Source organism: Lissotriton helveticus, chromosome 9, assembly GCF_964261635.1.
Source record: "Lissotriton helveticus chromosome 9, aLisHel1.1, whole genome shotgun sequence".
Classification (NCBI taxonomy): Eukaryota; Metazoa; Chordata; class Amphibia; order Caudata; family Salamandridae; genus Lissotriton; species Lissotriton helveticus.
In genome coordinates this window covers 976,504,162-976,527,153 of record NC_136070.1, presented here as the reverse complement: position 1 = coordinate 976,527,153, position 22,992 = coordinate 976,504,162, and the positions used below count along the sequence as shown (strand labels likewise).

Below are 22,992 nucleotides of genomic sequence, written 5' to 3'. Positions count from 1 at the left end.
AATCAGGCCTACAGAGAACTGAAGACACTCAGCGGGGAGTTACTCTAAGGCCCGGCCTCACACCAGACAAGAAATAACGGCTGAACTCCACCGCCTTCACCTATGTGACTTTTAGGGAACACGGTGCAGGAGGAACCAGGGCGCTGGTAACTGAGAGACCTAAAGTCAACACACAGAGGCTTGATAGTACATTACGATGGAAAAGACGGACAAACTGCCGTTCAAGCTGCAATTCAAACTGCGCAAGCTATCTCGATTGAGGAACTCTTCCATCCCAGAGTCGACGGGACCGCCAGAAGCGGAGGAAACAGTCGTGCTAGTGGAGCTGGATGGCAAGCAAATATTGAGTGCAATGCAATAGAGCCTTACGAGCACAGATAATAAAATAGACGCCATTACCTTCAGGATGAACAGAATGGCTGACCGTATAGATAAACATTGCACTAGATTGGATGCGGTAGAACAAAGAGTATTGAATGTTGAAGACACAATGCAAGCAGAAGTGGAGGGTCATAAAGCAACTGACAAGCTCCTTAAGTCACTCCAAGCCAAGGCAGATGATTTAGAAGCCAGGTCACGCATGAATAATATCAGAATTCTCGGAATAACAGAGTCGATAAGCATTAGTACATGGAGCTTTATGTGGAGCGTAGACTGGTTGATCTCCTGGATAGGAACACTTTCTCTAACATGATCGTGGTAGAGCGAGCACATCACTCGCTAGCGCTGCGCCCAGCACCAGAGCAGCCCCGAGACCAATCATAGCGAGCTCCTAAATTATAGAGACCGGGACGCGGCCTTGTGGAAATCGAGAGAGCTGGGAACACTTTGGATGGAAGGAATGGAGATCTCGCTGTTTCCTGACTTCACGCAGCAAGTCCAAGAGGCGCAGGGCCAGTTTCTACTGGCAAAAAAGAGACTGCAGGAACTCAAAATCGTGTACAGTGTGCAATACCCGGCGAAGTTGCGGTTCTGGGGGTATGGGGACACTGAAAGCTATGCCAGTTGGGGTTTCGCTTAGCGTGGGTGGGAATTTTGGGGCAGATATTGTTGTTATGTTAAAAAAGAAAGAAAACAGGGCAACGAGTCCAGGAACTAGTTGGCATTGTATCACAGTTTAAAAAGGTGGAAAGATCACTGACGCATGCACAAATACAGTGAGCGATAGAGTAGACCGGCAACTTCGACTATTCACATGGAATATTAGAGGGTTAAACAACGATAGAAAGGTGAAGAAGGTGATAGCATACCTTAAGAGTCACAACGTGCATATAGCGATACTGCAGTAAACGAACCCGCACCCAGAGAGTAAAGCTTGTATACTCAATACAATACAGGGGCAGTGCTTTTCTGCCAGCTATACCTCGCATGCTAGAGGAGTTTTGATATGGGTGGGACGCAAATCCGGGGTGACACTGACAAGACTACGCAAAGACTCAGGGGGTAGATATGTAATAGCACAATGCAGAAAAGAAGATCTGAGGTTCCTGCTTATCAAGTATATGGCCCGAATTACGACGATCCTCAGTTCTATCATAATGTGGAAACTAGAGTACATCAATGGGCGAGTATGCCACTGATATGGGGAGGCGATTTTAATCGTAAACTCGACCCCACAGTGGATCGATCTAAAGGACGACCGACAAAGGTCTGCAGGTAGGACAGGGTATACACATTATTCAGCAGTGCATGACACGCATACCTGTAAAGACTATTGGATGATATCAAATGAACTGAAAGTCCCTAGAACATATTCAGATCACTCCCCAGTACGACTTACACTTACATATGCGGCACCCAGAATACCAGCTTTTACATGGAGGTTCCCAACATACTCTATTAGACACAGTTTTTAAAGAAGAATTGCAACAGGCTATGTAAGAAGGTTTTATAAAAAAACATAGATTCAGTTGACAAATGTATTAGAGTGTGGGAGACATTTAAAGTCTGTGTAACAGGAATAGTAATCTCCAAGCATGCAGGAGTATTGCGTGATATTAGAAAAGGCTACAAGCATTGGAGAAGGAGATAGCAGTGTTGGAGGGAGAACTGCAAGCAGTAGGAGGCACGCAAAAGAGGGCTGAAATTAAACATAAGCTTGAAGAATTTCAGGAGTTGGCCAACGATGAGATTAAGCATATGGGGATGTATGCAACTGCGAGAGCTTATGGGGAGAGAGACAGAGCGGGAGCGACACTGGCTATCATTCTAAGGCCCTCAAGGACGGCAGATCTCATAACAGAGATCATAAACGACGAAGGGGAAGCCCTGAATACCCCTGATCAGATTGTACAACAGTTCTGTTAGTACTATAAAAAGTTATATAGTTCCCAAATACAACATGACGAGGACACTGTGGCAGACTACCTTACACACCTTAAGATGCCATGGCTAACCCCTGAACACAGTGAGCACCAAATGGCGCCCCTAACACTGACCGAAATTTACACAGCATTGAAGGGTATGCCAGCCGAAAAAGCGCCTGGCTCTGATAGGTTAACAGTCACATTTTATGAGTCATACCAAGAATTGCTAGCTCCGCACCTTAAAATGTTATTGAAAAGATGGCTGAGAATGGGGTAATGCCCCGTTAATAACAGTGCTAAAACTAGGGACACCGATGACACAGTACTCGTCCTACAGACCACTAACCCTACTTAATGTAGATGCCAAAATGTATGAAAAAATTCTGGCAAACGGATTGGCGCCTGTGCTGCCAGGTATAGTAGGCCCAGAGCAGGCTGGCTTTGTTCTGAGCCGGAGTCTATCCTCTAATTTGTGCCCATTATTTTGATTCATGCAGCGGCTGAACCCAGAGATTAAGGCCGCAGCGGTATTCTTAGATGCCGAGAAGGCATTTGACTCAGTGGAGTGGAGATGTATGTTTGCAGTACTCCGCAAAAAACAAGTAGGGGAAATATTTATGAGGCTAATCGCAACACTATACACAGCGCCGACTGCTAGAGTATGTATCGGACAGACCGTTTCAGGTGACTTTTGAGATTCCAGAGGCACTAGACAGGGCTGCCCCCTGTCCCTGCTATTGTACACAGTGGTACTGGAACCTGTTGCATGCGCTTTACGGGAGTATCACAGTCACAGAGTACTTTGTTTCCCACTTTACAGACTAATTATATCAGCCTATGCTGACGATACCCTTTTATATGTAAATAACCCAAACACACATCTTACCCCAATACTCAATGAGGCAGTTCAATTTAGAGGGACTTTTATTTATTTTCCAAAACATACCAATATCTCTCAAACAGACTGTGTTCAAACAAACACGTGCTCTTCTGGTGAGGGTGGGTTGGAAAGCAAGCAAGAGTCAAGTGGGAATCACTGATTTAACCATATGACCTAACCGTATGATCTGGGAGGCCTCAACGCTCCTGACCTAGAGATGTATTATAGGGCAGCCCAGAGTCCGTTTGCCCATTACTTGATTCATGGACCACAGGATACACCCAACCTACACCTGGAGAGAGAGGCAGCAAGCCCAAGGACGCTTCAGCAGACACTGTTTCACAACCCATCCTGACAGTGGGGAGTCTTTGACTCTCTAACAACTACAGAATGGAGTGCTGCTGTACTCTCCACGCATCCCACTATATTGATGCAAGTGGTTCCACCTGGGACAGTAAGGAGGGGCAAGAAAGGCATTGCGCACCGTTGGGATCAACACGATGGGAGACTTTTTCATAGAAGGGGAGCTAGACAATCTGGAGGGAGTACAGGAAATGCACCCCAACATGACTCTGTTCGCTAAATACCACCATCACAGGGCTAAGCACACATGACACAGGGACTACTGGGGGAAGAGCTAAAGGAGCCGCAAGAAATGGGAACCCTTTCTACGATGACACAGCCAGAAACACAGGTGAATTAATCACAACATTTTATACAAGCTCGTAGGAGGCACGCAGGCCACTAATGCTGAAGGTGAGAATAGATTGGCAGCATCATCTAGGGGATCCTATACATTATAAAGATTGGCAATACTGTTTTGCCAACACTAAACCGATTTCCCTGAACGGGCGACACAGGCTTATACATTTTAAATATTTGCACCAAGTCTATTACACTCCAGAGAAGTAGCACAGATTCGGGCTCCGTGAGGACTCAAGATGCGGGCGGTACCTGGAGGACAAAGCAGGATTCTTACATCTAGCCTGTTTATGCCCTGGGATAATAGAGTACTGGGTTAAAATATTTCAGGAACTAAGTATTAGCACAGGAACAACCATAGAACTGGACCCAAAAATGGCACTATTAGGTTACGACTTGGGGATTGAAAAACCCATCAGACCTCTGGTGGCTATTGGCCTACAACTAGCAAAATCTCTATCTCTTCCTAATTGAAAGTTATACTTGTGAGTTGTTACTGGGCATCTCCAATGATAACCTATGGGAGAGATAATCCATGCAATATTGAAAAACGAAATTGGCAGTATTTCACTATCAGGACATGTAAATCACACCAGTATGTGTCCTACCTTTCTCATACACTGCACTTACCTTTCTCATACACTGCACTCTACCCATGGGGCCAACTTTGGCCTACCTTGAGGGAGCCTTAGACGTAGAAAAAGGGAACTGTTGGGCCTGGAAAGTGGGTGCACTTGCCAGGTCGGCTTGGCAGTTTAAAACTGCACCGACAGGCATTGCAGTAGCAGGCTTGAGACATGGTTACAAGGCTACTCATGTGGGTGGCACAATCAGTGCTGGAGGCCCACGAGTAGCATTTTGATTTACAGGCCCCGGGCACACACAGTGCACTTTACTAGGGACTTACCAGTAAATCAAATATATCAATCATGGATAACTAATCATAATCACAAATTACACACAGAGAATATGCTTTTTAGCACTGATTAGCAGTGGTAAAGAGCCCAGAGTCCTAAAGACAACAAAAACCGGAGTAAATAAGAGGAAGAAGGCAAAAAGTGTCGGGATAACTCGGTTAAATGAGAAGAGTCCAGCAATCCTTTTTTCTGATTTTGCTTCTTTCCTCAGCCATTCTCGCTATCAGCTTTTCCAGCTGTCTCACTTACTCTCTCTCTCTCTCTCTTGGTCTGTCTCTCTCTTTTCCTGTTTTCTAGAAGTTCCTACATGCTGCACTTTTCTTCCTTTGTCTTTCCCTGGCACTTTCTGCTTTATTAAACTCTTTAATAAATTTAGCAGTATTCATCTTCTGAGTCGTACTTCTTCAATTGCAGTCCTTGTCGCCTCAGTTAAACTACCCTACCCACTTAGATAACTTGTTTGCTTCAGTCAAGGGCCTGATATCTTAGCACTTTCCTTGAAAGTAAGACTCCGATTTTCTATTTTCCCATCAGGAGGTATGTGAAGCTGCAGAGGATACAATTTTAGATCTCATTGATTATAGTCATCGGAAAGTGGCCATGCTGGCAGCTCGTAGCATCAATGGGGACACTCCAAAACACGGCAGACTCATACCAGAAGATCTTAGCAATAAATCAAGCTTGCAGGTATGTGAACATACAGAGTGGAACTGAATGAGAATTGGGTGGGAGAAGAAAAGGGAAGGGAAAGGGAACAATTAGCAAAAGCTGTATTGATAAATTGAGAAACCTGAGGTGTGAATTTAAATTTGCGTTACTTCCTCCAAATACTGCTTCCAGGAAGCCAAAAGTATTGTACTAACTATGGATGTACAGCTAATACTTAGAGGAAAAGACAAATCTTTTTTTTAACTGTGGCATCCATGCAGAGGCACAGTTGAAAAATCTCTTGTTCAGTGAGTCAAAGTTTGGAACGCCATTCATATGGGAGCTGGGCAAATGTTGCTTCAGGTACCGTAGGATAGAGGTTGCCTTTCCTAATGTGGGGTAAATGGTACTGCTCCAAATGTTAAAGATTTATGAACAATTCTTTTTTGATTAGGGTTTTTATATATTTATTTATGTGTTTTATAGAGCGCAAACTTGACCCGTTAGGGTATCAGAGCGCTTTGCACGAGAGCAAAGCAATATACAGACAGACTTAGAATCAACCAGAAACACCTCGAGTAGTAAGGGGGAGGTGTGTTGGATACATAAGGGAAAGAAAAGCACGTATTTACAGTCTACATAACCAGTTACTCAAGATGAGATACCATATTTACAGATTACGTTTACAATTATTCAAGCCAGGCCCCAAGTTTCTGATGGGGTGACAAGGTAGTCCAAAGAGGTAGTGGACGGCCATAGTGGTGGTTGAGGTAATATTTAGCCAAGAAATTGGCCCATAAGAAAGGTCTTGGCATCCATTTTGAAGCGAGTCAGAGAGGGGATTCTTCTGATGTCGGGTGGGAGAGAGTTCCATATTCTTGGAGGAGCCCCTGAGAAGGTCTGATTCTATTTGTCTGTTTTTATTTTTCGAAAGCGTGCAGGTTGGAGCAAGAGGTCTCTGGAAGATCGGGAGTTTCTGGTTCCTCCGGAGATCACAAGTTTCTATGTCAGATAAGCTGGGGAGTTAGAGTATAAAGCTTTGTGCGTGATGCATGCTAGTTTGAGCTTTATTCTTGCCTCCGGGGGAAGTCAGTTGAGAGCTTTCAGGTGTGGGGAAATATGATCATATTTCCTTGTGCCGGTAAGTAGTCTGGCGGTCGCATTGAAGCAGGCTTTAAGAGATGCCAGGGAGATCTTGGGTAAACCCGAGATGGTTGAGCAGCCGTATTCCAGTCTAGAGATGACGAGTGCTTGGACTGACATTTTTAGGTCGGGAGCATTGAGGAAGGGTTTTAATTTCCTAAGGTAACTCAGGTGGAATCTGGCTGTTTCGGCCATCAAATTGATGTGGTCCCGCATGTTCAGGTTGCTGTCAAGGGTAATTCCCAGGGTTTAGCCGAATTCACAATGGTCGGTGGGCAATTTAAGCTTGTGATAGCCTTAATCCATGATTGAATCTCGAGGTTGGTATTGGGAGGGGAGATCAGGAGAAATTCTGTTTTCTTTGCATTGAGTTTAAGTTGATTGGATGCGAGCCATTGGACGGTGAGTTTCAGAGCTTCGTTCAGGGAGAGAATCTCTTCGAGAGAAGAGGTTTTGATTTAGATCTGGGTGTCATAAGCGTACATATGATAGAGATATTAGCTGCGCGTAATACTTCAGCAAGCGGTTCTAGGTAAAGGTTGAAAAGGGTGGGGGACAGGGTTGATCCTTGAGGGACTCCAACCGTGACCCGGGATGGTGACGATAGGTTGCCGATAGGTATGTCAAATAATCATTTCAAAGTTACAAAATCAAGAATATGGGGCTAATGGCCTAAGCATGGAATAAAATATAACATGTTTCAATATTTCATGAACTACCGTATAGGTTTTGTGTAAGGACATAATTAGCACAAGTCTACGTTCTATGTAGACCCATGTAAACTCCATTCTACATCATTAACATGTCACTCATCATGCTCTGTATGCGGAGAGTTAAGGGTGGAGTTGGAATACAGGTAAGGTTAAGGCTTAAAAAATGTTAAACTAATTGAAAATATTAAAAGTTAGAATTAGTATTAATGTAATTGATAAACTGATAATAAGCTCTGATGTAATACACATAAATAATGTTTAGTTTAAATTTAGTATCACAGCAAGAATGAAGACCTAGTAATTCTATAAATGTGATTAAAAAAATTTAATATTAGGGAAGGTATATATGCTAAATCAAGGATAATTAAATGAAATACCCATTAATGAACATAAAATAAAAGATACAATTACAGTTTAAAAAATGTCTTAAACAATATTACAAACATTAATAAAAAAATTAAGGTAGTACTATGGTCGATGTGGTGGGATTGGTATAGCGGATAACCAAAAAAATGTACTAGAACAAAGTGGTGATTTTTGATTTAAGGCCTTGATGTAGCGATATGTCAATGAACCGGTTGTAGATGCAGTAGCATACGAGATGGCCTCCTGCCAACAGACAATGTGAAAGGCAGCTCCATTAGAAGAATTACAACTTCTTTTCTAGTATCCAGCCTGACCACAATAACCTTTAAAATATCAAACCTTTCTATTATAATTCTCCAACCACCTCAGTTACCCGCCTAAGTTTCAGGCCATCTCCAGGTATTGACAGTGCCTCTAAAAAGATTTACCAGAAAAGGGATATAATGTCCCATTCTTGAGGATATTTCGGGATTTATTATTTGTGATAGGAGTAAAATACTTATATCTTTTTTACGAAGGTTGATCTAGGTTAGGAGCAAATAAGAAATCATAATAGGTAGGCAGGAAACAATCGAATGTTTTTCTGACAAAGTTTCTATATTTTGACTTTTCCTTTAGGAGCTGGAGCAGCAGGCCTATGCGCTAGAATTTGATATCTCATTGAAGGCTCTTTCTGTTCTCCGATACATCACTGATCACATAGACAGGTGAGCTACAGTACTTTGGGTGATCTTTGAAATTTCTGATTCTCTTACCCATAGTCTGGTGTTGGGTTTATATTTTCTATATGGGTCAGAAACTACTTGCTTTGTATTAATAGCACAGAAAGATACAATGCTGAATATATTTGCATCTCCAAGGCAATGTCAGCATCCTGATTCAAGAACGGTGTCTCTCTAACTGGAATTACCATATAGACTTAGGCATTTGAGGCACTTTATACCTTCATGTGTTAAGGGAATGTGATGCTCTTCACCCACTATTGTAACGTATTCAACTTAGAGAGACTGTAGTCACATTGTCCCCAGTGTCAGAAATGGCTACCGCTGATCCTAGTCTACAGCACATACTGCAGTGGAGTGATGCAGAATCCCATGTATGTCTTTAGTTTGGCACTCCCTGTCTGATATCAGGATGTAAGGTAGGAGGCTTTTTGCTATTGGTTGATAACACCAATTCGCTGTATCATGAATACAGGGGGCTTATTTATTTGCAATGAGCTTTCAAAAACAATCATTTATTATTGCTCTACTTAGATTTCTGTGCAGCTCTTTATCCTACCTACGTGGGTCCACCGCTCAAGCATGACACCTACTTTAATTACTGTCCTTAGACTATACTTACGTTCAGTGGAGGAACCTTGCACCACTTTACAAATGTGTTTTAGTCCATCCATCTGACAGTTTAATAATTTGTAATTGGACAATATACCTTGAGAAGGCCCTTGTAACTCAATGTAGTCGAAATCTTAGTTTCTTTAATCCCACTTCTCTAGAAAGGCATTCCCTTACATACTTCAGAGAAAAAAGGAGGGAAAAGGGCTAAAGTTGTTTGTGGATAGACCTTCAACCATAAAGTGTCTTAACCTTTGACATTGTGCTGTTTATATTTTAAAGAACATTGCATTGGACCAGTGGGAATTATCATGATCCATTGCAGCTCTGAATCCATGAACGTACTATAATGCATGTAAATCTTGTCTTCAGGTCTTTCTCAGGGTCAAGTGACTATGTTAACTATGAGTAGACCCTGATGAAGCAACAAATGGTAAACAGTTAGCTCAGTTGTGAAACATACGTTGACCAATTTAGCTCTTAAAATCAGTTCTTTATTTTTAAGTTCATTATCCATTTCAAATTTAGAATTACAATTTATTGAACGTCAATTTATTGATCTCAACCAGTTGTACTTTATAAAATTAAACTTGTTGTCTTATATGTTCCTTTCTTCTTCTTTGGCCACAGTGACATATTTACTATTGCTATTTTCAATATATTTTGTATGTTAATATTTTCTTCTCATTCGTATTCAACGCCAGCCTCTTTAAAGTCATCCACAAGGTTCTTTCCACCTGTTAAGAATGCTTCTGTGTTGAAACTATCTTTCAACAGTTGTTGAGGCCAAATCCCTTTTCAGTTTCCAGTTTTTAAAATCTCTTTATTACGCAAGATCACAGTATACCACAAAATAAGAGCATAAAATGTATAACTTGCTGTACAAGTACACTTTGAAATCATCTCCCAAAAATCAAATATTCGCACCCGCCTCTAAGAAAGCAAGAAAGAATGGGCAAAGAGAGCATGGACACTGAAGATAGGTTATAGGAGAAAAACACAAATAGAATACACCCATATTCCTCCGCTAAATACAGGATGAATCTTCACACAGTACTCAGTTCAAACTTTGTCAAAGTTATGCTTTATCTGTCAGATGGCTCCAAGCTTAGCTCGCACCTCTGCCTTTTACTTGGAAACATTTCCTACTTTATACTCTAAAATTCATCTGTATTCCCCTGCCAACTCTGGTCAGGAAAGAAGGTATTTGTGTCTTCTGAATGATAAATCCCTCTGTGCTGCAACAGCTGTGGTTTCTGTCTCTATGTGAAGAATGTATCAGTTCTATAGTCACAGTTCCAGCACCAGAGTTGATCTTGTCAAATTCTTGGAAATTTTACGTACTTCCAAGGAGTCAGCACCCTGGTTTGACTTCACTCAGAAATCAACAGAGTTTTAGGGTGATTACCTCTGAAGTGGAGTGGCGGGGGTAAAACTCTAACCTTTACCTTCCTTGCAAGGTAATTAAAGTGATCGCCTTATCGCTCCAACTTAAGCACTGGGGTTATATTTCTGGTCTTAAATTCCTTAAAACACACAAGATGAAGGATGGAATGTTGCACAATGGCAAACATTCACCCCCAGTCACAGATCTGGGTTTAATCCATTGTTATTTTGCTCACCAAGCCACCCCAGTTCAGACATGGCCATATGCAAATCAGTCTTGACCCTGTGCCTCATGGGAACAGTCCAGCCCGAACTGCCGAACCATGTCTTCCCTGGACCGGAATCAAGCATCCTAGGACCGGTTTCTGGCTATCAGCTGTCTTCAGCCAGAATAGCTTGACTCCAGTGGCACGGGACCCACGTCTGGACATAACCTTTCCACATATGAGTTTAATTAGTGGCCTTATCTAGATTTAGAGGAACAGGAGACAGCTCAGCCACTCTGTTCTCTCAAAGAATCAAATAAAACAGTTTATGAAAGGATATTTTCAAGCCCCTCTGCCTGTTCAGCATCCACTAGTCTCACTGGGACTCAACACTGGCATGGAATGCTTGAATTATTTTCAGTTTAATAGAAAAATGCGCCTTGAGGAATTATTTCATATCATTACTCATTTTATATCAAGTCATATATATGTACATTGATTGAAAGGAACATAAGAAATTTGGTATCTTTTGTTAGGCTTTATATCATACCTGGAACAAATATATTTCATCAATTGTTACAAAAATTAATAGAGAGACTAGGCAACAAAAAAACACTACCATATTTAATACATTTTCAAGTAGTGCATTACACCGTTGGTACAATATGTATTAAACATATATATACATAAAGTGCTTCTGAGACATCAGTCAGCTAATCCATAAGTTCCTTTAACAAATCCTGTTGCTGGTGATTGTAAACCAAACGGTATACAGACGCCTGTATACCGTTTGGTTTACAATCACCAGCAACAGGATTTGTTAAAGGAACTTATGGATTAGCTGACTGATGTCTCAGAAGCACTTTATGTATATATATGTTTAATACATATTGTACCAACGGTGTAATGCACTACTTGAAAATGTATTGAATATGGTAGTGTTTTTTTGTTGCCTAGTCTCTCTATTAATTTTTGTAACAATTGATGAAATATATTTGTTCCAGGTATGATATAAAGCCTAACAAAAGATACCACGTTTCTTATGTTCCTTTCAATCAATGTACATATATATGACTTGATATAAAATGAGTAATGATATGAAATAATTCCTCAAGGCGCATTTTTCTATTAAACTTATGTTACCCAGTTCCTTGGGGATTATTGGGTTGCCCTCTTCTAGCGAATGAATTATTTTCAGCCACTAGTAAATACTCAGGGCTGGGCTCTACCTGTTTTGGCATTTCCTGTGGGTATATCTTTATGCACAGAATTTGTCCAAAGCACGTCTGCTAACTAATCCCCACTTTTTAGACACCCCAAAAAAAGGTAGCCATTTATTATTCAGAGAATGCTTATTGCAATCAAGGTGCATTCCTTCCAAAGGGGCGAGGGGAGTGCTTAACTCCTTTCAGATACGTGTTTTTACTTCCCAAGATCAGTGGTACTAGCAATACTGAAACTCAATTGATGTGTGCTAATAAAAGCAACATTGATTAATTAGCACCTCAGTTTGAGGTGGTTGGTAGTAGTCAAATTGAGCAGAAATTGACGTTTGTACCTGCTTTCACATTCTACATCTCCCACAGAAGTAGCACTTGGGCTCAAGATTTTTCCCTGCACAAATTCTGGCACACAATCACTAGAAAAATTCTTAATTGGTGGAGGGAAAGGGCCCGATCCAAGTCTTTATAGCTTAAGATAAGCTCAACTGTTATTTTAAAGCCAAAAGCATGTGTTATCCCTCGTTCTCACCTCTGGATCTTGGAAACAGGTGATAAAACCGCCTAAGGAAATCCACTGGGTTAGGTTTTTCTGTGATTAATGTTAACTCCCAGTGTCCTATGAGTGAAGTAGAGGCAATGAAGCAATTGGCCACTTTAAACAGATATTTTAGAATAATTAATATAGAAACTTCTTTTATAGGCAGGCGTTTGCTGTCACAATATGACAATGGACTGCATTCCTTCATATCAGATAACAGTCACAAGATCTGGGTGACAAAGCCATGGTTCAGGCCTGCACAGCATTTGTCACCATCTATGCCAAGTGTTTCTTGGTGGTGAAGGGCTGTGCTTATCCGCTGTCAAAATCACCATCATAGACTGGTGACCTTTCTAACTTCTGCCCTTTGGTTGTTTAAACTCTTCAATAGCTACATAACCCCTCTGGGAAATATCCTTTTTCCCCATAACATTGATCACCTTTTTAAAGTAGACGGCACCTAGTTCTTCGCCAAGTTAATGAGCGATTTGTGGTTATAACTCTATGGCTTATTTGGAGAAGAATCCTAAGATCTGGATGAAGAGGTACTAACTTAACATCAACTACATCACGTCAGACATGTGGTCTTTGACTTAATTCCCAAAGCTACACTGTCTGGAATGCCCTTCAAGAACATCTTAGGCTAGTAGATGTACAACTAAGATTTTGCAGAAATCTAATGAGAAGTGTCTTTGGCTCTGTCTCTGGCTAGCGCAGTGACTGGTTTTCATCCTGAACACCCTGTGGCTACAGGTCATCTTGGACGTGCCCCATCATCACGCTGTTCAAATGTCAGAGTTCAGCTCACCTTCAGTGGGTGCTGATGGATACCAGTGGACCTGGCATTACATCTTCCCATTAAGCCAAAGAGGTTGCAGTAAAACGCTCCTGTTCTTGTGTGAGCTATATCATTTAAAACTTTCAAGTCCTTGTTTCCATCCATGTTATAGTACCAGAAAGCAGTAGTTTCCTAAGAATGCATGTCATGGCAGAGTCACTTATTTTCTGTAAATGTTTACTGAGCCTGCTCCATTTGGACAGGGAATTCTGGGTTTCCAAAGGCAAGGAGCTTCCCACTTTTCAAGCGAATAGCTGTTTAAAAAAAACAAAAAAACATTATTGTACATGTTTCTATTAAGATATATGCTCCTCCTCAGCTATTTTGAAGCATTGACAGATTATGAATGTGAGGAAAGTGCCCAACATGAATACCTGCTGTTACAATTAAGTAACTTTCACCATACGCTTCCAAGGAAACCCAACTCTCAATGACAACTTGGGTTGAAAGGCATATTGTGCTGCTTGTGATCTAATTTAGAGCTGCCCTTGACTTTTAGTTGGGGCTAGAGTGTTCGTAATGGGGCAGGACCAAGTTTCATTTGCATATGGCTGGTATCTGCCTGGAGTTAAATAGTTGTCAAAAAGATAATAGACTGTGGAATGTGGCTGAAGTCTTTCCCAGCGGCTGAGAGGGTAGGGGGTGTTCCAGAATGGATGTGATAGCAAAGGCACTCATTGACACATACTTTGGTCATATTCCAACATGAAAAAAATTCCACGACAAGATCAACATGCTAAGTAACCCCACTGTTCCCACTCCTTTTTGGATCACAAATGTAAGTCAAACTCAACGATGCTGAGAAATAGCCACTGTAAGTATTGGTGGCAGTACTATATACCAGTGAAACAACTATCAATGAAAATATACATTTTAAAACTGTGATGAATTAAAGTTTCAAAAATTAGAGAGATTGCAGGGAAACTTACACGGTTAACCTACGATTTCTATCCAGGACAGAGATATGGGAAGTGTTACCTAGGAGGCCTGAGAGTGGCTTTTCCTTACTTGTACAACACCACTCATACTTTGTCCCCCTCCCTGTCTATGTTATAGTCTAAGACTCATTAATAGCTGGCTCCCAAAGACTCCAGTGAAGAGGCAACCTATTGGACTTGGTGGAAGAAAGAGAAGGGGATACTGCAAAAACTTAAAAGAGAGCTCAGGAATCATGTGGTTCTCATTATGCCTGGTCCATTCACTGCAAGCTGCTTTTCCAGTCTACGTATAGAAAATACTGACTTTATCCATGATATTGCTGAATCCCATACATTTTTGACTTAATGGTGTGCTCTTCTCCTTCCTCTCTTTTCCTTCATTATCCTTTATGCATTTACCTTTTACATGCTAAGTTATCCCTACTCTAAGCACAAACCTTGGACAATTTTCATAAAATGTATGACCCATGTGTAACGTAACTGTGAGGGGCCATATGGTCTAACTCAAATTGCTGTTTATGTGTGTGTATTCCATGATTATCTAATGTCTTAGTTATTTTTGAAAATCTTACAAAATTTCAAGAGAAAAAACTAAGTCTTTTCGAATAAATTATAAAAATAAATATCTTCTTTCCAACCCTCCTATCATATTTCGCTAGTGGTTGGTTCTAACTGATTGTGCTATTTGGAGGAATGCATGCAGGTGAACAGAAAAACTGCTTACCTGTATCAGTAGTTCTCCAGTATGGTGTTCCTCTTCAGCTCTCTGAGTAGTCATCCCTATGTATTCTTTCTACTGAAAGAAAGCTTAGGTTGCAGCTAAATGTTTATATTCTGGATGATGGCACAGGGTCTTGCTTGAAACCACACATTGGCATAATTGCCTTAAAAATCAGAAATTAAGCAGAGACTCCACTGGCTGTCCCAATGGTATGTACCTTTTCAAGATACCCACACAAGAGGGCCACTATTGAAAGAATATGACATTTTCTGTTTTGCCTCTGTACTTCTTATTGTTATGTTATTCCTTTTATCCTCAGCTTATCTCTCAGTGGGCTCACCCGGCTGTTGAACACTCACAATGTGCCATGCTTGCTGGTGCAGCTGGTGGAGTATTGTCCATGGAGTCGCCTGGAGAAAGGTAGGGTGCTTTATTGCAGAATACTCCATCAAAATAGTAGGTGCTTTACACATAATATCCAAACAACATAAGTGAATCAAATAAATGAAATCAGATAATGGTTTTAGTGTATTAGCCCAAACAAAACATAGGTGGATGAAAATTGTGAGATGTTCTTTACAAGCACAAGTCCTGTATTTGTACATTGAGGACCTCCGCTATAGTCGGGGTCACCACCCTGAAAGCCATCTGAACCCCAAACAAATTTCTGCTGGTATCTGAAGGCTGGCAGGGTGCGCTGTAAAGTACCATAGTTGTTTTTTTTTTTTTGACATGGCCCACAATTAGACATATTTGCCAAGACATCCAACTCTCGATGGCCACTGGGTCTGGAAAGTTGTAGAGGCCGTGTGTTAGAGTCTTGGCTCTCATTTTCAAAGGTTTTCCTGCCTCCTCCTCCTCTGCCACTCACCTGCCTCCTTCTCTTGCTCCATTCCTCTGATCACCTCTTCTCCAGTATTGGATCTTTAATAGATTCACATGCTTGAATCATCCCCGTCATCGTAGTGGGAGTCCCACGGTATACATCTAAAAGCAGTAGATAGAACTACCATAGGCTACCATGCAATGAAGAGTCACTGCAATAGCCTAGTCACTTTCTTTTGTAAAAAGAACCAAACTTAATCAACAGCCAATCAGGCAACGGCACCCTCTAGAACAATCCCATGAGAGGCTAGGTTCCTCAGATTTTCTACCGCACACGTGTGAAAGGGAGTCTTCCTGAGCTTGGCTCAGTTTTCTCTTGTTATCCAGTTTTCTAGCAAATATGTCGGAATCTTCAAAGAAAGGTCTCTTCAGGTTGTGTGGATCATGTGGAAAGAAAAGGCTGCATGCTGAGGATCCACATAAGAGCTGCATCTACTGCCTTTACCCTCAGCACAAGGTAAAAGATTGCAAAATTAGTAGAACCTTTTCGACAAAAACCCTTAAGGATAGAGAGGGTAGATCGGGAGGTCCCCGAGGAATGACAGAGAATATCCGGATAATGATAATCGTAGGACCCTGGAGAGGGTCGCTGGGACAATATTGTAAAGACTACATTAGGGCGAGTGTTTACTGGTGAAGTTGTCCCCGCAAGACGTATGTGTCAGTTTGACGGTGCAAGGGGGGTGGGAGTTTGGGGGATAAAAGCAGATACTGAATGGTGATATTAACCGACCGCCTGGATGGGGTGAACACTGTAGCATCTTCATGCAGAGGACAAGACAACAGGATCTGGCGCGCCGCCCAGCCTCCGGGATGTGGGCTGAATGGCTGTGTACAACTTTCACGTCAGTTATATGTTGCATGATGCATTCGGTGTACTGGTTGACCTGCTCTGAGATCTGGTTTCTAATTCTGCAATAAAAACAAATTAAAAAAAAAAAAAAAAAAAAGATAGAGAGGGTAGATTATTGATTTGGTTACAGAAACTTAAATCAAAATCTGACGTTGTCTCTGAGGATGAGGAGAGCTCCACCTCACTGACTTCTAAGGAAACACCCAAAAGGAGAGAGCAATCTCTTGAATCTCCTAAAGTTTCCAGGAAGAATACTTCAAAAAGGTCTCCTCATGAAGAGGAAGGCACCTCACAAAAAGGAAAGCTTCCATTTCCTACTGAGGAAAAAAGCCATAAGCAAGAAAAATATTCTTCTATCCAATGCATGAAAATCTCTGTCTCAAAAAAGCTTGTATCACCGACGGCGTTAACTTATGGATCGCCGTTGAAGCAAAAACCATCTTCTAAGCAAGTTTCTCCTTTCTCATCGTCGAAGAAATCTACATCGTCGACAATGGACTCGACGATGGTCCCGTCGATGACACTTCCATTGACGACGATTGCTACACCGCCGACAACTTCATCGTCGACGGCAACTCTGACGATTACAACTTTTTTGTCGGCCTCCTCGTCGATGACGGTGGTTCAGTCGACGACCTTGTCTACGACCGCGTCAACAACAACCTCGTCGATGATGCCGACGACGGCTTAATCCTATCCTATCATGTCCTCGGCGACGAAGCAGACGACCCTACCATCGACAAAGCTGATGACGCTATATCCCACGCCTGGTCATAAGCGTCCATCTACATTGCAGCTTACGCCTGTGTATCCATCAACGACGTTCTCGTCAACGACACAGTTTTTGCAGAATCCAGCAATAGTATCACCTTTACCGCCTTCAACATTCTTGGAGGAATCTGACAATGATGGGATGTGTGGGCCTGCTAATAGTTCTTCTCAATTGCATGTCAAATATCAGGAGAAAGATGACGACGAATATGAGGGATACTAGCAACAAGAATATCACACTCCTCATACAAAAATTCAGTATATGGAACCAATTACTGAACCTATGGTCTACCTTCCTGTTGCTTTGGTACAAGACCTTCAGGATTTGTTACAGGAATATCGTACACACTTTCCTTCAGCACCTGTTCCTCCGCTTCCGCAGCCACCACCACCTGCTGCTTCTCCAGCTCGTACCTCTGTACCTTTGTCTGCGTCCCCCCCTGCGGGAGATACTGGTGGGCTGGAACATCATCAGGATACTTCCGATGAAGGAGAAATTGAGGACAATCAACCTCAAAAAGAAGGACAAACAGGAGATGAATGGGATGACTACGTCATATCAACACCGGCGTTTCCTTCTCCGCAAATGGTAGAGTCTCCACCAGAGGATATCAGCAGATTTCATGCTTTAATAGAAAGAGCCTGACCCGCTATTTAGTGATGCTGTTCTTTAATTAAACAGTCTCAAACCTTTATCTAGTTCGAATGGTCTTGCGTAATTTAACTGTTTAGGTGCAAAACAAACTTTTTGTTCAATACAACATTGTGAAACCATGTCTATTTCAAAATATACACTTCATTAAGAGAACTGTGATCCATGTTTAACATAAGTTATACATTGTGAATCCAAAACAAACAAATGATAACAATAACAATAATGTACTAAATCAAATTTGTGTTCCAGTCGTATTTATTCATACCTAAAAAAAACAATTGCGATAACATAAATACTTCATTTTTGAAAACCCATAGTGCAATGGTTGTTGACTTACTGAGGATTCATTTAGGAGTCTAGCGGACATACAACATTTATCACATAATGCTCAGCATAGACAATTATCATTTTTAGAAACCCAGTAGAAAGTAGGCGCCGACGCATTTCAAAACCCTATATCATTTAAGGGTTCTCTTCAGGGCTTGGGACTGGATTCTCTGGAAAAAAACAAGTTCCAGAAATATTTCATTAAGGTTGCACAACAATGCTCACGATGTTATTACAGCTACGTTCTCATCCTGGATGAGAGAACTGGGGAGGGGGACAATAGAATTGCAGTATGGGTTTTCAAAAATGAACTGGAATAAGTACAACCTCTTTATGTGCCTATTTTTGCAAAGGACATCATAGAAGCAGTCACCCAGTCTATAGTTTCTATTAGTACCAATTTGTTGATTATCTGGCTTGCTAGATCACCTACACAATTCCAATGCCAGAGACCTCTTTTGAGCGAGTTTATCCTTTGCCACCAAAACAATCAGAAAACTGACTCAGATTCTAATACGTCAGACACCGAGCAAGAAAATGTTCAAATCTGATTCGCATTTCCATACAATCATGTCTATAGCTATGGAGGCAGGGGAATGTTCTTCAGCCCAAGTCTGCTTCTTTTGGTCTCTTTAAAAAGGTTGCCATATCTTCTCTGGTAGGTACTTTTCTTTGGATGGAGCTATCTGTGATGTAGCAGTGCATCATTAAATGAATTAGGGGCCATTCAGTGGTTTGTAAATCTGAACCCTGGGATGCTAAAGGCAAAACGCTCAAAAATTAAATCTTTGTAGGCCTGGACAACCTACCTGCTCGATTAGCGATAGGTATTGTGGAAAATGGAAAGGTCTAATATCTCGGTGATCATGGAGAAGAAGGTGAATGTGTGGGCCTCTCAAAGTATGATTCCTGGCTTTAGTTTCACCCTGCACAATTCTTCTGTCTGTGACAAGGTGTCTAGACCCAACCCCCCACCCACGTGACTGTGATTGGTCCTCCGACCACTCTTGGCCCTTTCAGGCCTGGGTCATTTGCCTTGAAGCTTCTGCCTCACTTCCTCTGCACTATCTCCTCCATTGGCCTTCTTTCTTCAGCTCCTTTTCTTCTTCCTTTCTCACTCGCTCTTTTCCTGCCCAGCTCTTTTGCTCGTGCCTTCTGCTCCTTCTATTGTATCTGTGACTGTTTTCATTTCTTACCTCTTGCACTCTTCAATTCTTGCTTCAGGCACCTATGAGGCACTTTTCACTGTTGCCTCTCATTATACCCTCATTTCCATTCCTTTTAATCCCTCTGAGCCTCTTTATCCACTCTTGCCGCTCATCCGCTCTTGTTCCTGTTTTGTTTTCACCCCTCTGAGCCTCTTTTCATTCTTGCCTCTCACCCACTTTTGTTTCCTATTCAATTCACCCTTCTGATTCTCTGCTCTTTCTCCAGTTTGTATGCCTTTTTTCATTTTTTGTGCCTTTTCTCCCATTTAGACTTTCTCTGTCGAGCTCCCGCTACCTGCCCCTCGTGCCTCTTGCTGTGTTGCCTTATGCCTCTTCTTCCAGCGAATATCATCCCCACCCATCAATACCCTGCTCTTCTACCCCCTCTCAGGGCCTACTGAAGGGTGGCTGCTGTGTAATCCCATTGAGCAGGTGCCTAGGCCCAGCCCCCACCCACTTATTGTGTCTGGCCCCCGGACAAGTCTTGGTTCTTTCATACCCGGTTCCTTTGCTTTGAGGCTCCCACCTCCCTCCATCTGTTCTTTCTCCTTCATCATCCTTCTCTCTTCAGTTTCTTTTCCCCTTTCTATCTCACCTGCTCTTTTTCTTCCAGGTTCTTTCGTTCGTGCCTTCTGCTCCTTCTTTGTATCTGTGACTGTTTTCATTTCTAGCCTCTTTCACTCTTCAGTTGTTGCCTCTGGCCCCTCTGAGCCACTGTTCACTCTTGCCTCTCATCCACCCTTATTCCTGTTTTTTTCATCCCTCTGAGCCTCTTTTTTCCACTCTTGCCTCTCATCCGCGTTTGTTTCCCATTCACTTGACATTTCTAAGCCTCTGCTCTTTCACCAGTTTGTGTGCCTCTTTTGTGCATTTTTTACATTTGTGCCTCTTTCTCCATTCAGTCTTTCTCTGTTGAGCTCCCAGCAGCCACTGTGTATTTTCCTGCCACCTGCCACCTCCCACTCCTTACCTGCTACATCTGCCTCTTTCCTGTCAACTTCCTGCCTCTTCTTCCAGCGTATAGCATCTCCACCCATCGCCCCCACTCTTCTTCTCCCTCTCCGGACCTACATAATAGTGGCCGCTGTGCAGCCCTATTGAGCAGGTGCCTAAGCTCAGCCCCCACCCACTTACCTGTTTGGTCCTGCGACATGTCTAGGTCCTTTCAGATCCCGCTCCTTTGCCTTCAGGCTTCTGCCTTGTTCCTTCTGCTCTCTCCTCCATCGCCTTTCTCTCTTCAGCTCCCTTTCTCCTTTCTCTCTCACTTGCTCTTTTTCTGCCAAGCTCTCATGCTCTAACCTTCTGCTCCTTCTATCGTATCTGTGACTGTTTTAATTTCTAGCCTCTTACATTCTTCAGTACTTGCCTCTAGCCCCTCTGAGCCGGTTTTCACTCTTGCCTGTCATGCTCCCTCGTTTCCATTTATTTTCACCACTCTGAAAATCTACTCTTTCACCAGTTGTTGTGCCATTTTTAGCTTTTACTGCTTTTTCCCCCATTCAGGCGTTCTATGTCGTACTCCCCGCAGCTGCTCTCCGCATCCAGCACATTTTCCTGCCTCCCCCGCACCGTACCTGCTCCTCCTGCTGCATTGCCTCCTTGTATCTTCTTCCTGCACCTAGCAGCCCTGCCCACCACGCTCCCACTTCCCTCAATGATCTATTTAATGGGGGCTGTAGTGCTCCAAGGACCTCACCCATCGCCAGAAACCCTGGTCCAATCGCTATTCAGTGAAACTCCCCAGCCCTCCTTTGGTCACTCGACCAAGGTTGCCGATCCCCTCATCTGCTACTGCAACAGTCATCACAGTAGGAGCCTTCACCTGCACCCACTACCGGTTCTCCTGCAGCCGCCCATCCACACACCCAATGCAAACACCAGTAATGTCACCAACACCCCCACCACCACATGCCACAGCAAACTCATATGGCAACACTTACTCACTCACTTCAATGCATGCTACACAACACACGATCACTCAGTAAACACACAAACGAAATATGGGACCTACAGCGAGGCACTGGATCTCCTCTCTGTCATGGAACCCTAGCTCAAACCCACAACAGCACCCAACACTGCCGCAGCAATGCCAGCAGGCTACAAAATTGAACAACAGGATTGCAGCCAGGAGTAGGACTCTCAATCATCTACAAGGGATCTGTCAAATGCTCGACATTTACAGAGAACTTGGCCAATTTCATGGAACATCTGCACTTCAAGCTGAAAATATTCAATATCCAAGAAAAACCTGCCCACCGACCACCAATTTTATCTCCCTGCTCACCTTTGACTCCAATGCTTACATACTCCTCTGTGACCTCAACTTCCAGTTTGAAGACAGACCCAACCCCTGCTCCACAACACTGCTCAAAAGCCTGGGCAACATCCATCTCACCGAGCTCATCCCAGGACTTACACATACCTCAGGACACACATTGGATCCCATCTTCACCACCAGTGACAGCATCAAATATAAGTCCACTGTGGCGCTCACTTGGATCAACCACTCCATCATCCACTTCTAAATCAACACACTACATTCAATGCACCCACTAGTATCAGCCTACCAAGCCGCAACTGGGAGATAATCTCAGAAGCAAACTGGCTCCGTGTTCTCAGCATTGATCAACCTAACCCCACAGACGACCTTAACAATTATATGACCAATTTTAACAACTGGATTAAGATATGCACGGACTCCCTTGCACCCACCACACCCAAAAAGCAAAGAAGATCCAACAAGTAGGCCAGCTGGTACACAGAGGATCTTGGGGAAGCCAAACAGCACTGTAAATTGCTAGAAAGAAAATAGAGTTACAGCCACAAAACCACTGATTGAACCACCTACAAGGTTGCATTCAGATGCTACCACCAGCAACTAAGAGACGTCAAGAAAAGAGAACTAGCTGAACGCACTAAAGGAAGCTCCAACAGATGAAAGATCTTTTCTTTCGTCAATGACTTCACCACACCTTCAGCCTCCATCAACAACACCACCCCGTCCCAAGAACGCTGCGACTACCTATCAAACTTCTTGCACAGCAAAATCACAAACATCAACAACAACTTCGAACACCAACCTGACCCTAATGATCTCATAGCATCCTACCTACCACCAACCAAGCCAGCCACCTGACCAAATAGACACCCCTCACCAAAGACAAAACAGCGATAATCATGCAATCCATCCACTCAGGGGCACCTACGGATCAATGCCCCCACCACATCTATAACCTGGGAACGTCACCAATTCACACTGCCCTCATCCACATCATCAAATCCCCATTCACGTCTGCCACATGCCTGGAGGACTGGAAACATGCAGAAGTCAACATCAACACCCTTCTCAAACAACATCAGCCGACCCAAACCAACTGTGCAACTTGCATCCCATCTCCCTGATCCCTGATCCCTTACCCAGCCAAAGTGATTGA

At 42.7% G+C, this 22,992-nt stretch overlaps 1 protein-coding gene across 1 annotated transcript in view; it reads left to right on the top strand.

Moving 5' to 3' along the window:
- Nucleotides 1-22,992, top strand: part of ZMYND10 (zinc finger MYND-type containing 10) — a 173,604-nt gene that overhangs the window by 107,183 nt on the left and 43,429 nt on the right. The window contains exons 5-7 of the mRNA XM_078661272.1: nucleotides 5,340-5,492; nucleotides 8,294-8,382; nucleotides 15,179-15,279. Of these exons, the coding sequence (XP_078517398.1) occupies nucleotides 5,340-5,492; nucleotides 8,294-8,382; nucleotides 15,179-15,279 (343 nt within the window). The remainder of the gene's footprint in view (nucleotides 1-5,339; nucleotides 5,493-8,293; nucleotides 8,383-15,178; nucleotides 15,280-22,992) is intronic.